The sequence below is a fragment of the Schistocerca piceifrons genome, chromosome 1 (assembly GCF_021461385.2).
Source record: "Schistocerca piceifrons isolate TAMUIC-IGC-003096 chromosome 1, iqSchPice1.1, whole genome shotgun sequence".
In the NCBI taxonomy this organism is placed as follows: domain Eukaryota; kingdom Metazoa; phylum Arthropoda; class Insecta; order Orthoptera; family Acrididae; genus Schistocerca; species Schistocerca piceifrons.
The window spans coordinates 513,646,681-513,664,247 of NC_060138.1; the positions used below are offsets into that span (position 1 = coordinate 513,646,681).

The 17,567-nt window shown below is 41.1% G+C and overlaps 1 protein-coding gene across 1 annotated transcript in view; it reads left to right on the forward strand.

The window, feature by feature from the left end:
* LOC124743198 (inter-alpha-trypsin inhibitor heavy chain H4-like) overlaps positions 1-17,567 on the forward strand; it is a 106,549-nt gene that overhangs the window by 76,488 nt on the left and 12,494 nt on the right. Inside the window, exon 7 of the mRNA XM_047248839.1 lies at positions 15,625-15,828. Coding sequence (XP_047104795.1) covers positions 15,625-15,828 — 204 coding nt within the window. The remainder of the gene's footprint in view (positions 1-15,624; positions 15,829-17,567) is intronic.

A 17,567-nucleotide genomic window follows, 5' to 3' on the forward strand; every position in this document is an offset into this window, starting at 1 on the left:
ATATAGTTTGAGAGCATTCTTCATGTTCAAATTGTAAACTGTCATGCACGGGGGCGTTGCATTCATTTCAGATACATGAATTCTGATACAGATCAGCATCTATACAGTCATTAATTACGTTCAACAGCATTTCTCTTCGTTATTTTGTATCATATATAATAGGTAAAAAAAATATAAACTATCTGCATCCAAACTTAAACCAGCCACACCTCTCTTTGTAATAGAATCTCCTAACGTCACCCTAAAACATTTTACTGCATCTGTCTTCCAAAAAATCGAAAAACGAATACTGTCATCAAGCTCAGTAACTCGCTTTCATGGACCTACATGTGTTTATTGCATTGTAAAACTTTGTTACCAGTGCAGGAAAGACCATATCCAGCTGGCTATCACTTGCAACAGATGATTCTTTTGTTACAACGACAGGTAACAGATATGCAGATGTTCCGTCTCGAAGAGCCAAAAGAACTACATGCTCATATTAGAGACATGTACACGATCACTGTTCCAGTGTTGACCTTTCCCGGACGGTCCTGTTCACAACACGCGTCGGGCATTGGAAATAAAAAGAGAGGTTATGTTGTCTTATCGGCGAAAAATATATGGCTGGTATATCAGGATATGGAAACAGGACAATCTGCAGCATTGAGGAACGTCTCCAAACAGCTGTCTGAAGGTGATGACCTCTACATTTAATCCTGTGTTCCACAGCGACAGGCAGCAGATGTCTAGTGTTCCACCAGGGCTCTCCAAAGTAATGGTGTCAGTCAATCGTCATGTGATAACCAACAGCGTACCAGTAAACGGATGAGACGGAAAAGATACCACCGACATAGGATGAAGTACTGTAATATGCACCACAGTTGATAGCGCGATCAGTTTTAGCGATTTCTCCAATTTTTCCGTAATTTCAGTGCCAGCCAATGACACAGCAGAATTCTTCCCAGTTTCGGTATCATCGCTAAACCACCCCTCCACTACTTTGCCAGTAACATATACTAGACTGCAAATGTAGACAGATGACTATGCAGTACGTCAATTCGGCCTTATACACCGAAGTATACCAAACTGCGTCCTATACCGAAGCAGTCAGCTTATCTACATATTTCTGGCGCATCGATTGTGGTGTGCAATTTACGATTATGACTGAACATCTTGTGGAAGGGAGTCAGAGATTATTCTCGCATCCATACGATAAAGTCGGAGATTGAAAGAGCTCATTGAATTGTCATTGACCAACCCTTCTTGTAACACTGTTATCGATTTCATTTGCAACTGAACAATAGTAGGAGGGTACTATACCCACTACAATCCACTTCTCATGAAGGAACAGAGCGAGCTGATTCCACAACCGCTGTTCACCGAAGACTGTTCCACATCAGTCTTACCTAGCCAGGTGGCGCAGTGGTTAGACACTGGCATTCGAAAGGACGACGGTTCAATGCCGCGTCCGGCCATCCTGATTTAGGTTTTCCATGATTTCCCTAAATCACTCCAGGCAAATGCCGGGATGGTTCCCCTGAAAGGGCACGGCCGAATTCCTTCCCCATCCTTCCCTAATCCGATGAGACCGATGGCCACGCTGTCTGATCTCCTTCCCCAAAGCAACCAACCAACCAACCAACCAACATCAGTCTTACTTACGGCACCTATCCAAGTGAACAAGACCTCTCCAGGTGCGCACATCTCAAGGAATTAGCATCCTTTATCGGTGTATTGTAGACTTGAGAGTGTTGTGGTGATATGACACACGGTTAAAAAGGAACGTGTGGTTTATGCATGACGGAGCTCCAAATGGTTGGAGGTTGAAACATTTTACGCAAATCAACTGTCATGCATGTTGCTACTACAAATATTTGAGACACGTGAAACTACATTACAGAATACAGCCTTTCACGCTATCTGTTCACATGTCGGGAAAACGCACTTATTTTACGTTCGGCAACCACAAGCTGTAATTCAAGAGCACATTGTTGTTTTGTACACTAAAGTGGGTCCAGTTTCATCAATGCAGTGTTATATCACATGGTATTTACGAAACGTAAAAAAACAAGTTGTGAGAGTGTCTTGTAATAGAACCTCCTTACGTCACATAGTGGAGAACCTTATAAGATTCCACCAACACTCGGAAATAAATACCATCTGCGTGCTGCCATGTGACATGTTTGCTTGATAACTCACCTCTGCTGACGTGTGTGTTAAGTTTCTGTCACCCGACGTTGAAGAGGAAGACCACACCCAGCATACCATCATTCGTAATAGCAGCAGATTCTTGTGTTGTAGTTTCGTAAGGTATTTGTTCATCACAGAACAGCCTGTTTCACACAGTCTACTCACATGCCGGGAAAAACACAATCATTTCTAGGTTCCACAATGAATTGATAAATTCTCAGTATGATTCTAGTTTCTAGAGTCAGTACCAAGAAGGAACCGGCAAGAGAGAATTGATTATAGAACATAAACACTCACACGCCTAAGGCTAACCGGTTTTGCACTTAAAAACTCTATGATCTTACAAGCCGTATGGTTTCCAAGTATTAGTCGTGCGGAATACAGTGCTCTTAATACTCTAATGCAGGACATATACGTCAAACATCTGACATATAACTACCCTGCAAGTTTTCTGTTTCAATCACTATGATTAAAAACTTTAAAATGATAAAACTACTTCCTTCTACATCATTCTGGTTCCTAGGAAGTGATCGAGCTGTTCCTCAATATGAAGGTACTGTTAGTGTATATCCGCTGTCAGATTTGTTTATACTAGAAGTTGGGAGACTGCTGTTCTATCTCTTAGGTAACACACGTAGTAGCAGTAGTAGTAGCAGTTTTGACAGATACGGCCATGCCTCACTAAAAAACAGAACGAGGAAAAACGTCATGAATATTTTCGTTAGCTTACACATTCAATTACCAACCGCGCCCAGCTGCATGAAAATGCACGCGAAGAAACAGCGACTTCTTATGATGGATTAAACACCATGATGAGCAGCCAGAGGAGATGTAAAAGTCTTACTGCTGCTTACAGTAGCAACACCACGGCCCTGATAGCCTTCCTCTTGCACACAGATATCACGGTCTGATGTTAGGTAGTTTTGCTCATGTGTAGGATAATTTAGGTACTTTTACTCATGTGTAGGATAGTATAGCAATTTCATGCTACCACCACGTCTCTCGAGTACACTCTCTCCCTCCTCGCCCCCCCCCCCCCCCCCGACATCCCTTCACGCTATTAAAGCTGATATATGTGACACCAGTCCACCCACTCTCCTACAGAGAGCCTAAGTCTGTTAAGTGCATTGATTCCGCTCCTTAATACTTATGGAATGACATTGCTTATGAGAACGAACCCTAATTCGGTAATATCTATACACAACTGCATGTGTGAGAACACTATCCTGGATTGGAATACTTACGTTTTGCCTGCTTTAATATAGTGCTTCTATTGTTGAAGTATGTATTACGTAAACCCACGTAGTTTTCATGGGGAGGGGGAAATGAAAACCGAATGCAGACAAAGCATAATTTTTCAGCCTTTATCGATCTTGAGTGTCCAGGTACCCGCAGCCCACCACAGTTCATCGTATTTCATGGTATTTCTTCTCTAATTTTATGTATTCTCGGTCAAGTTACCTAATATTGCTAGGTTTTCACGGTTTTACATACATCGTCGTATATCCCTCAACTTTACGTCTTTCCCATCAATCTGTTTAATTACAGTCAGTTCCACAAGTAAGTGTACGCCGTTATCTGTATGAAATAAAACACACTATTATAAATGTATGTTTACATGAAAATACACTTTATTGCTAATTGCACAATTATGTAGTAGTTAATCCAATCGTTGCCATGATCGATTATAGGTTGGTACCTTTTTGGTATGCTTTTCATCAGATTTTCTGCGTGTTCTCTCGGTAACGATCCCCATATTGTCCTGATTTGATACGACAGCAATTTCAAAGTATGTATTGGCTTTCCTTCAAGCTTCATCCTAAAGTACGGCCAAACGTTTTCGATCGGATAAGCATCAGGAGACATTGCAGGCCAATCCATTGTGGACATCTCATTGTCTTGTTTCCATGCAGCAATGTTTCAAATCTTTCTTGAAGCACCCAGTTTGCCTCGATCGAACCAAATGGCTTCTTAACAGACCTCATAAGGCATTTTTGATAAATATATAAATTTAAAAATTAATAAGTGACGCTTCAGATATTTTGCACTCATTTCAAACTGCAAACAACAAAGCAAAACATTCAACTCTCACACTGTTTATCTATACACTGTGCAAAAGTGTGTTGATTACAGATGCGAGACCACTATCAGAGATGTCGCTACAGACGTTACATTTAAAATTATGCCTTACACTTTCTTGTGGAACTGAGTGTATACTAGTTTTTCTTCGATTTTTACCGATTGTATGTCATCTTTCGTATTTTTTGCTATAGTTTTCCATGTATATGGTCACATTGCAGACATACCCATGTGTTATTTGATTTTGTATGAGGATATTTGCCTGTCTTATACACCAACCTACAAAAAAAATCCTAAGGATTTCACTCTTCTCAATGATCTACAAGCGTGCATTTTCGATAGCGCGATCGTGAAAAGTACAGTAACACTCTTTTCGTGCCTAGACGAGACTCAACAAGAGGTGTAGATAATGGATACATTGGAAACTTTAAGTTTGAAACAATTCCGTGTATGGCTACGACACATCAAAGAACTTATCTGAAGACTCATGTGGTGATGCACTGGCGTCTGGAGTGAACTCCAATGTCAAACAGCGAAATATACATGCGCTCGGTAAAAAGGCATGGCGGTGGGCGCACGAAGTCTTCTCCTGCACTGTGGATTGACCGGCCACTTCAGAAACAGGAACAGCTCCAATGCAGGCAAAAGTCTGTGAGTTTTGATATGCATCGTCATTCCATCCCACTGCATGACCAGTATTTGCTGAAAAGTATTCCCCTACGTTCGTCCATTATCACTTCCTTCGATTCCTCATGTAGGAGGCTATAGATACAATTCGCAGCTCTATGCTTACAAGTAATACACTTACTCCTCTCTGTGGAACATCAAAATCTCGTCAGCTGAACGCATTTCCTGCCGAATAGATAGGGCCTTCCACGCCAGCCTCTTTTCCTCCAATTTACAAGTAGAGCAGAGAGACTTATTTCGATTTCTAGGTAAGGGTATCACCTTATGTAGAGCAATTTTTTATTTTGAGTACGTCCGCTACTATTTCGAGTGGTATTGTGATTTTTTCCCAGCAGAATAACACCAGTTGCATGACACTGTTAATTTTTCAACTGTGTTGTGATTTTAAGAGCTCCTACTGTGGTGTTATGCATATAAATGTGCAATTATTACCGATCTTCATGATTAATTACATAATTAGGACCGATCTTCGCTTCAGTTTCCCACCCGCAATAAATGAAGTACACTAACCTAACCTTCCTCTCCTGCACTTGGACAGAGGCTTACCGTTTCCCTGTGTAAGGGACTCCACTTCGACTGTCCACCCAGAAGGACCTGTCATTTTGAATTTCCCTCCAATTCCCAAATGTGAGGTGGGGGTTTGACTTCAGCACAGCCTTAGGACAAAGAAATACCTGTCATTTTTTAAAATTCCGACCATGTTTTGATTTTCCCGCCAAAATTGGAAGTTCCCGCCGAAATTCGAAATTTCTGTCAGTAGGGCAGATGGGAGAGGGGGAGGGATTGAGGTGGGGAGGGAGGGGGCGCGACGGATGCGGAAACCCATAACGTTATCTGGAGGGGGTAATTAATTAACAATTAATTAATTTGATATCAACTTGATATCAAACCTGTGTTCGCGGCAGCTGTGTCCTCCTACTTCTGTATATGTGCATATCGATATCCGATGACTTCCGTCATCTCAGTGTATACGTCGATGCATTAATTGACATATAATGAGAAGCGTGACGTATTTGTGATAGATTTTCGTTTCACTTTTACCTTGCAATGGGATCTTGTAAGTAATAAAACAAGCATGTTTCATGCTTATGTGAAACCACTAACCACCGATAACACTGAACAACAAATTTTAAGTGAAAGTGTGTAAATTGTATGATTTTGACTTAGTTATGTTTATTTCATTATAAAATGATAAAAAAAATCTTCATCTTTATAAATATTTATCTCAAGTTTTTTAAAAAGGGAATCTACATTTTTGTATAAATAACTCACTAACTAAATATCCACTCATGTTCCAAGATTCAACACGACAAATTTTAAGTGAATAATGACTTGAATTACGTTATGTGTTGTGCATTGATAAATTTCACTTCCATTCTGGAAGTACAGAAGTAAAATATTAAGAAAAAGTGAATGTAATATTACATGAATGAAAGTACTTTGTAAGTTACTTTGTGCCAGAACTATGCAAAGTACAAAGGAAAATATATAAATTAACTGGTGACAAATGTATATAAAGAATTACAAATGTTAAATTTCTATATGCACAGTATATACAATTAGATATTTTGTGCAGGGATAAATTCAAAAGACGACCGTTTTCGCTTGGCTTGACGTTTATATACATACTCGGGAACATCCCTTATTATAGTCCAGCAGTAATCTGCTAAAATAGTAGGGCTCCACTTTCCGGCATACCTCTTCTCAAATGTGGCAATATCTTGATGAAATCGCTCCCCATGTTCATCTCTTACTGCACCACAATCTTTGGGGAAGAAGTCAAGATCAACCATGTAAGAAATGCATTTTCATTGACATGCTGCAACCAAGTTTTTTATAAGACAACAACGTGTTATCTACGATTTCCTTGTAATTTATTGCTCGTTTGTTCCCTAAGAACTGTAAACAGGCTGTCTTAAAGCATTCCCATGCATGCTTCTCATCACCTTGTATGATTCCAGCAAAAGTATGGTCTTCAAATAGCTCTCGAATCTGTGGGGCTACAAAGATGCCCTCCTTTACTTAAGTAAGGGAATTTTTGCCTTAAGTACTTAAACGCGTCACCATCATTGCTCATTCCCTTAACAATGTTTTTCATGAGACGTAACGTGATGTGCAAGGGCGGGAGCTGAATCTTTTTACGGTCTACTAGAGGTTCACTCTTAATGTTCTTTGTATCTGGTTGAAGCGATTTTCTGGTGGGTCATTCATGTTTACTGTAATGAGATGCACGAGCTCGGCTATCCCATTCACAGAGAAAGCAGCAATATTTAGTATACCCTAACCCCATACCTAATAGCAGTGCAAGCACTTTCAGGTCACCACAAATATGCTATTGAGAGTCATTATACTTGATGGCTTGTAGTAAAATTTTCATGGTTTGGTATGACTCTTTGATATGCACATTATTCCCAACTGGAATAGAATGAAGCTCATTACCAATATGCAAAAGCACTGCTTTTAAGCTCAACTTTGACGAATCAATAAAGAGTCTCCACTCATCAGGGTTGTAATTAATTCTGAGAGCCTTCATTAGACCATTTATGTCCACACATGCCACAAGACTAACTTGCATGTTAAAAAAAGGAGTGAATTGTTTCTCTCTTCTGTGGTAGTATGAAACATTTACACTGCTTTCCATAAAATTGCGCAGCTGCAGCTTCATGCTAAAATCTCAGCCTTAGCTTTAGAGAGCTCCAAATCTCTAATGAAATCACTTAACTCATTTTGAGACAATTTTTGTGGATCATCAGTTGATGATACAGTTGGAAGAAACTCTTGATCACTGTTCGCTTCTTCTTCTAAGATATTCCCTTCTTGATAGGAGGAACCACACAAAAGTAGCAGTCACTGACATGGTTAGTTTGATAACACCAGATCATGGACACTGCAAATGGCATTGAACGTCCTTTCCCATGCATCCAGTTCCTGAGGTTGCTGGCACAAGTGTTGCAGATCACATGTGGAGCCCAGGGTTTATCCTGATCACCTATTTTGCACTCAAAATAACAAATGTAAGCTTTTTTAATCAGTGGAGTTATTTGCTGTTTTTTGTGAAGCAAATGTCACTTCTCCACACACATAGCAAAATGTGTTAGCACTGTTAACACGAACTCGTGTCTTTTTTGTTCACTTCAGTAGCAGTCAACTTGAACAACTGCTAGTTAATCTGGAAACAAATGTGTAAAAATTCTTGCATGCATTAATGAAGTCACTGAAGTTGAAAAGGAGGGAGACAAAAAGATCACTAAAATTGGTATCAAAATGTTGCATACAAGTAAGACCAGGGCCAATAATACAATCTATTGTTACTAGTTATCATGACCATTATAAGATTTGATTTTAAACTTAACATGAGGATCGTTGTGTAATTATCTCACCGTAAGACAACAGTGTAAAATGAAAACTAGGCATAATTTTGAATAGTCTTTGTGATATTCGCCATCGGAACATTAGAATTGATAGTAATTGGCTACTATCATTCGATTTACATTTTCGTTGTTGCACAGTTAATCATTAAGTCGCGTTCAATTAGAATAACAACTACAACAAATCGTACCAAGAAAGATGTGCTTTTATAAATTTCCAATATGGGCGCGTGAAGTTTTGTTAGAGGTCCTTATCAAACGCTAACGAAAGTCTATAGCAGTTCTTGTGGTCGTCGATGTTGTGTGTGACGTCAAAATGACGTCATGTTTCCAGTAAGTCTTGTGAGACCAGTGTTATCTATGCAGATAAATAAAGGAGGCAGTTACCGTTGTATCACAAACTTGAAGCCGACAGACGCCATCTTACATAGCCCAAAAAGTTAGGCTCACTGCTTTTACACCTCCGGTTTACCGCTGTGATACTAACCGTGGCGTCACTCTCACGTGCCCGTGCCTGCTTTCTACTATTGAGAATATCTATTTATTGCATATTTCCATCCAATATTGGCATATGTGGTAATGTTCAGATGTTCTGGGGTAACTTAAAGAAAGAAGATATTCTTTTCTGAAAAACATGGTGTAAGAATATGATGTGGTGATCACCAACGATTGTAGATATCTGTATAAGGCGCTAGTCATTTTTACTACCACTTCGCAATATATCAAACAGTGGAATAGAAAGTACAGTCTGGAGTATCAACAATATTGTGAAAAGAATAGTTTGCTAAGAAGACACATCGAGCAGCGGAGAGGCACGACAAAAAGAGCCTTCACAGCAGCTTTCGGCCGAACAGCTCCTCAGAAAAGAGGGAAAAGACGAACACACATTCGTACAAACACATACACAAAACTCACACACACATGACAATTGTCTAAGTCTGCTGTAGCTAGAATCGGCGAATATTTTTAATATTCCATCCAGGACATCCCACTATTTCATACTGCCTAACGGCTTTTCGTCTATCCCACAAACTGTGATGTTTTACTTTTTTTTCTAGAGTTCTTCCTCTTATTTCCTGTGTATTTCATTACCTTCCAAACCGCAAACGCTCCGACATCTGAGCCACACTGTTTGGACTTTCTCGTCTCCGCACAACACACAGCGACGTGCCCACGTCGATTGTCGGTTCATGGCCTAAATTCCTCTCGCTGATAATTGCTCATTGTTCACATTTCCTCCATTTTTTAAAAAAAGATTCTGGCTGGAACAGCTGGAGACAGCGATAATGTGTGTGTGAATTTTGTGTTTATGACTGTATGAATACACTATGTGATCAAAAGTATCCGGACATTCGGCTGAAAATTACTTACAAGTTCGTGGCGCCCTCCGTCGGTAATGATGGAATTCAATATGGTGTTGACCCACCCTTAGCCTTGATGACAGCTTCCACTCTCGCAGACATACTTTCAATTAGGTGCTGCAAGACTTCTTGGGGAATGGCAGCCCATTCTTCACGGAGTGCTGTACTGAGGAGAGGTGAGGCCTGGCAAGAAGTCGGCGTTCCAAAACAATCCAAAGGTGTTCAGTAGGATACAGGTCAGGACACTGTGCAGGCCAATCCATTACAGTGATGTTATTGTCAGGTAACCACTCCGCCACGGGCTGTGCATTATAAACAGGTGCTCGATAGTATTGAAAGATGCAGTCGCCATCCCCGAATTGCTCTTCAACAGTGGAAAGCAACAAGATGCTTACAACATCAGTATAGGCCTGTGCTGTGATAGTGCCACGCAGAACAACAAGGAGTGCAAGCCTCCTCAATGAAAAACACGACCACACCATAACACTACCGTCTCCAAATTCTACTGTTGGCACTACACACGCTGGCAGATGACGTTCACCGGGCATTCGCCATATCCACACCCTGCCATCGGATCCCCACATTGTGTACTGTCATTCGTCACTCCACACAACGTTTTTCCACTGTTCATTACGCTCCTTACACCAAGCAAGACACGATGTGTGGCATATGAGCAGCTGCTCGATCATGAAATCCAAGTTTTCTCACCTCCCGTGTAACTGTCATAGTACTTGCAGCTGATCCTGATGCGTTTGGAATTCCTATGTGATGGTTTTGATAGATGTCTGTCTATGACACATTACGACCCTCTTCAAGTGTCGGCGGTCTCTGTCAGTCAACAGACGAGGTCTGCCTGTACGCTTTTGTGCTGTACGTGTTCCTTCACGTTTCCACTTCCTTATCACATCGGAAACAGAGGACGTAGGGATTTTTAGGAGTGTGAAAATCTCGCGTACAGACTTATGACATAAGTGACACCCGATCACCTGACGACGTTCCGAGGAACGCCCATTCTCCTCTCTCACGATGTCTAATGACTACTGAGGTCGCTGATATGGAGTACCTGGCAGTACGTGGCAGCACAATGCATGTAATATGTAGAATTTATGTTTTTGGGGGTGTTCAAAAAAATGGTTCAAAATGCTTGATATTTATTAAAAACAGATGGCGTTAGTTTAGTACTTGAGCCGAGCTCGTAACATTATTTTGCAATACCGGGAAAAATTGAGTCTTGTCGGGATTTCGGGACAAGAAAGTCCATAACGGTGACGATCTTCATATACCGGGATAGATGGCAACCATACTAGTGATAAAATACCTGAAAGACAGCAGAGTAAAATCTGAAACTAAATTGAAAACGTTTCTCTTAGGCAACTCCTCCAATTCCGCAGAAGACTAGCTAGTATTGTAATGTGTAATAGGTGTTGGGTAGGAATTACTAACGTCTGCCTGTCTTTAACCGAAAAACAAAAGAAAGCTAATGGATGATCAACATGAAAACATGTTAACAAAAAACGATGTTAATACAAAATTATTCGTTTCACATCGTTACGATTTATCCTGCAAATCATACGTGGATCGTGAAACTAACTAACAATTGGTCCAACACAAAGCTTTCTGTAGGCTTACATACTTTGAAAACCTCAAAACGAATTCAAAATTCAAACTGACGATCAAAGTAGATGCACATTACTTTTGTGACATGTTTGATTATTCCTGAAAAAATGAGAGAGTTACCGGTGAGAAAAACGAATATTCCGAGAAAAGAAGCAAACAGACTATTGTTGGAAATGGAAATATCAATTTTACGGAGTCTAAGCGGTTGAGACCATTCCCTCAATGACATTTACAGCATTGCACTATGCTGGAACATTTTTTTACCCTGAAAATTGCTATTATCGGCCACACATTGAACGACGGATCATAGGGAAGATTTCAAAGTGACTTGAGCGGTTATAGAATACAGGTTCCGCTTAACCTATAATTTAACTGCAAATGCGGAAAGAAAGGACAAGAGTTGCAGATCCAGAAGACAAATATGATCTCAGCAAATTTTTTACTGTGGGCACCCACAGCTACAGACTGTATTTGAGAGTGGGAATACGTTTAAACCACAGATAGACTAATGCGCTCACAATGTAATAAACAACAACTCTTGTTCTGCATGGAGGTATACCTCTAAACAGTTCTGTTTCTTCGAGATTTCAATAATCTTTCGCTTTCTTAAAGTGCGTAAGATGGATAAAAGCCTTCCTTGTTTCTTCATTGTATGCATTATGGGCTAGCAAAGAACACGTAGGTAAGTTTTTTGCAAACTTGAACGTTGAAAATGTTGTGCATACGAGTTGAAATCTGAAAATGTAACTAACATCAAACAGCATCAGTAAGTAAACAAGCATTGGTTTCGGAGTTCCAGCTTCAATTGCTGTTGATACAAATGCAACACAGTTGGAATTAAATGGATTACGAAAGCGTTCTTTTCACATCGCGTCTATCTCTTCTTGGTTGTTCTAAGTATATCAACAAAAAAACAAGTTACATTTACGAGGCCAAATGTGTCGTATTAATAGGGCGCATATACATTAAGAACATTAAAAAATCCGAAACTGACTTCCTGATACTGTGTTATTCGTGTCAGCAGTGTAATTCTTAGTATTTAAAGCAGCTTTTTTGTGCACACGACAGAAATAACGAACAATGATCAATCCTAAATATTAGTCTGGAAATGTTTTGGGCTATTTAAGATGCGACAGGCCAGCCCACTCTGACTTCAAAACAACGTAAAGCGTAATTCTCTCAGAGGTAAGAAAAGAAGGGAGATGTCATTCCGTCACAAACTTGAAGCGATCTCCACCATCTTAGATAGCCCACAACGTTAGGTTCACCGCATCCATACCTCCTTGGTTCACCGCGGTGACACTTCCCCGTGAAGTCACTCTGAGGTGTCTGTGCCCAGTTTCTACCGTGCTGGGTACTTTGATTTTGCAGAGACATAGTACTTTCACCAAACATGGGAGCTTGCTTTGTTTTCGGTTGTGCTAACCCATACGATCGCAATCTGAAGTTTAATGGAATCACATTTCGTTCATAAGTGAAGCTGTTCAAGCAATATTTTCTTTTGTATACACGAATTACAAATGCACTGTTTACTTTTATTGTAGTGGTTTTATTTCTGTCATTTAACTTTAGATTGGCCTTACCTTACTTAGTGTCCGTTCTTTCCCTTATTTCATTGCCTTGCAAATCGCACACACTCCAACATCCGAGGCACACTGCATCAACCGTCTCATCCCAGCACAATACACAGTTACATAGCCGCTCTGATTGTTGGGGCAGCATCTCATGCCTTGATTCCACTCACCGATAATTTTTCATTGTTCACATTTCGTCTCTCTTTAAACCAGATTCTGACTAGAACAGTCGGAGACAGCGGTTAGGTGCCTGTGAGTTTTGTGTGTATGTGTGCTTTGCTTCCAGTCTGAAGAAGGCTTTGGCTCAAAACTTGCTTGAGCTCTCTTTTCGTCGTGTGCGCCCGCTGCTTGGCGTGTGAGTAGCAATCTGTCCGTTACACAGTATAGCTATTCCCCCATGAATTCTGTATTAAATAACCCACTGCACTTTAGCTGGGCCGCGCGGGATTAGCCGAGCGGTTTATGGCGCTGCAGTCATGGACTGAGCGGCTGGTCCCGGCGGACGTTCGAGTCCTCCCTCGGGCATGGGTGTGTGTGTTTGCCTTTAGCATAACTTAGGTTAAGTAGTGTGTAAGCTTAGGGACTGATGACCTTAGCAGTTAAGTCCCATAAGATTTCACACACATTTAAACATTTGAACTTCAGCAGAAACAATGATTTACATAATTGCAATACCAGAAGAAAAATAACATTCATTACACGACATTAAGGCTATCTGTAGCAAAAAAGGCGTTCGCAATCCTGCAGCAAAAAGTCTGATCATTTACCCATAGATATAAAATGCCTGACAGACAGCAAGGTAAAATTTGAAACGAAACTGAAAACGTTTCTCTTTGACAACTCCTTCTATCCCGCAGAATATCCATTACTGTGGTGTGTAGATGGTGATGGGTAGAAATTACTGACTAAAATGTCTGTCTTTAATTTAAAAAACGAAAAAACTAAATAAATGATCAGCATGGAGGGAAGTTTAGAAAAAAAAGATGTCAGTATATAATGACTGGTTCAACATCATTACGATTTATGGTGCAGACGGACATGGAACATGAAACTAATTAGCTAACTAATGATGTATCACAAAGAGTGGTATAAGTTTCTGTACTTTAAAAACCTCAGAATGAAATTCAAAAGTAAAACCAAGCACATGATCAAAGTAGACCTAAATTCCAACTGAGCTATGTTTAGTTACTGCTGAAAAGCTGATAGAATTACTGACGAGAAATATTCCCAGACAAGAAACAAACAGGCTATTATTGGAAAGGTATACCTACATCTTACACAGGATGGGCTATCACAATTAAAAAAATTGCTTACACACATGTCAATGGAAAATAACCATTTTACGGGGTCTTCAGCATTTGAGACCATTCCCTCAATTACATTCCACTAAGCTGGAAGTTGTTTAAAAAAATATACATTTTTTCTCTGTAAATTGCTATTATTGGTCACACACTGAATGGAGCATCGTAAAAAAGATTTCAAAGCGAGAAAATGTGCAAACTACAGTGAGACTAATGCACTGAAAATCTAGTAAAACAAGAATTCTATTCTGCGTAGGCGTATATCTCTATGCATTTGTGTTTCTTTGACATTTCAATAATTATTCACTTTGTTGACATATCCGAGATGCTACAGCACGCCTTGCTTCTTTCCTCATTGCACACTTTTATGGGCTAAGAAAAAAATACGTAGGCAAGTTTTTTTACACAAGTGAACTTTAAAAATGTTGTGCACACGAGCTGAAAATATGACAAACATTTGGCAAACAAGAGTTGGTTTCGAAATTACAGCTTCATTAGTTATCGATACAAATGTAGTAAAAGCGGAATAAAATGCATTACGAAAGCATCCTTTTCAAATCACATCCTTCTCGTCTTGCTTGTTCGAAATATATGACCAAAAACATGGTACATTGACGGCGTCAAATGTGTCGTATTACTATAACAGATAATCATTCAAGAACAGAAAAACGTTCAAAATTGCCTTCCTTACACTATGTTATAAGTGTAGGCACTGTAAGTTTTAGCACGTAAGACAACTGTTGCGTGCACACGACGGAAATGATGAACAAAAAGCAATCGTAAACAATAGTGTACTAATGTTTTGGGCTGTTTAATACGGCGGCAGGCCCCACCCAGCACAAATCTATTGTGTCCTATTCCTTCTTTTTTTGCTTCCATGGTAATTCTGTAGTGCCATCTCTCTCCTTTTTTTTTTACCTCCATGGTGTTACCTGTCGAAAATCCTTCTCTTTGACGTCAGTTGCTTCCTCGACTGATCGTCAGTTATATGCTGCTATTAACCAGGTATTAAATCCCCTTGTCGTGGCTGACAACATTGCCCACAAGTATCTCACCATTCTGTAACATATTTCATACTGTTAATAAAAGGAAATTCCTCCTCTTGGACCATGACTGTATACTCGGCTGCCCATTTACCACTCATTCGACGAATCCCGTCTCTAAAAGGTAAGAAAAGAGCGCAATAGGTGACCCTTACAAGCCTATGGAACCGCAAGGCACGTGATCCTTCGCAAAGAAATGATTCGTTCAGGCTGCACTTGCCTGGAGAAAATGAAATTATGACACAGGTCGGAACACGTGCCGCCTACCGGTTTAAACACTAACATCAGTGATTTTTTGCATCAACGACGATTCCTTCTTATTCAGTTGAAACTTCTTTTTACTGACGTAATGGTGTCATGTCACTATGCCTTAGTTATCACATCGATACCACTGACAATGCTGAAACGTTTCTTCTGGACAGGTGACTGATGATGGATACTTCGTGCACTTCTACTCACCACCAGACCTGCCACCGCTGGAAAAGTACATCGTGTTCGTGCTGGACGTGAGCGGCTCGATGAACGGTCACAAGATAGACCAGCTGAGGCAGGCCATGGTCTCCATCCTTGATGAGCTGAGTCCAAGCGACAACTTCACGCTCATCGTATTCTCCTCTGGTTCGTGGGTAAGACTGAGACGCACTCATTTGTTTAAATCATTGTTGGTTCCAGCATGTTGCTCAGTAGATACAAGTGACCACATGTACTACACAAATCGCAATTTCATTCTGCTCTAAACTGAATTTACATTTGTTTTCTACAGAACAGAAAATAGTTGGAAGGATTTCTCATCTCAAAGAAAAAGAGTTAGCATCGTAATTCAGACAAATTTCAAGGAGAACATGCTTCAAAATCGGATCTGCTTTGCTGCGGAGACACAATCTCTGAGCTGGTAAGGCAAGTAGTAGTTGCTGTGTACGAGCACGTCGAGAGCATTACAGATATGCGCTACTGAGTCCGTTACAAATGCCGAGTAGATTGCGTGAATAACTGAGTCACCCAATCGTAGTAAAGTCAAATAGACACTTCGCAACGTAATTAAAAGATAACTTGTGATTCTTGAGTTTCTCCCGGCGTATTTGATAATCAAAATATCCACGGGTGTACTGCCGGTCTACAGTGTCCAACGGGCACAATATTTCGGCGATCATACATGTCGCCATCATCAGGTGAACTGACAGACTGAGCTCCTTTGAACGTGCCGGCACGGAGATCCGTACGCTATGGCTGCTCAGGGGGAACTGGTTTCGGTCGCGGCGAAGGCAGATTTAAATACCCTCCGTCGGCGGCGCACCCCCTCCGCCGTCCGCGCCCCGGTGGTTCCAACCTGTAAACGAGAGCAAAAATTTCGGTTCCGCTGCACTCCAGAGGAGTGCGGGCACTTTCAACGGGGATGCGAAAAAGAAAAAGGAAAGAAGATTGGGTTTAACTTCCCGGTGACATCGAGGTCATGAGAGACGGAGCAGAAACTCGGATTTATCCAAGAATGGGGAAGAAAGGCGGCCGTGCCCCGTGCATTTACCTGGAATGATGTAGGGAAATCACGGAAAACCTAAATCAGGATGGCGGGACGTGGGTTTGAATCGTCGTCCTCCCGAATGCGAGACTAGTGTGCTACCCACTGCGCCATCTCGCTCGGTCAGTAGGATTGCAGCCCCTTAATGTCCTTAGAGAAGCGTCGAAACGTCCGAGGTTGTAAGCAGTGTGAAAGGTTTTCAAGAACCTCCTGCTGTTGCTCATCGTACTACGAACTGTTGTTTTCAAGCCAGCGGGTGTCGCCGAGCGGTTCTAGGCGCTTCAATCTGGAACCACGAGACAGCAACTGTCGCAGGTTCGAATCCTGCCTCGGGCATGGATGCGTGTGATGTCCTTAGATTAGTTAGGTTTAAGTAGTTCTACGTCTAGGGGACTGATGACCTCAGATGTTAAGTCCCACAGCGCTCAGAGCCATTTGAACCAATTTTTGTAGTTTTCAAACGCGAAATGTGTGCGAATCAACGCCCCAGGCAAAGCGATGGTTCCATTGACGCTCTTAATGCCACCCTCTGATTCTGAGAGGATGTGTGTGAAATGTTTCCCTCGGCTGCCTGTACGAAAATCGCGTGTTCTCAACGCTGGCCGTCGCAGTTCTGATCTCCATCGCTGAGGCATCAGTAAGGGGTGATATGCGGGTAAGGGGGCTGTGACGATCTTCTCTCCGCGGTGGTGTTAGCAATACGTGGTGAAATTTGGTGACTATGTAAAATATCAACCCGACTCGCAACTCGCATAAATTTCTGAGCTATCGCCTTTTTTCCCACTCGTCGTCAACTTGCTATCTGAAGCGTCGACGAGCCTGAGGGAGCGGTCGCAGGGCGCCACGCTT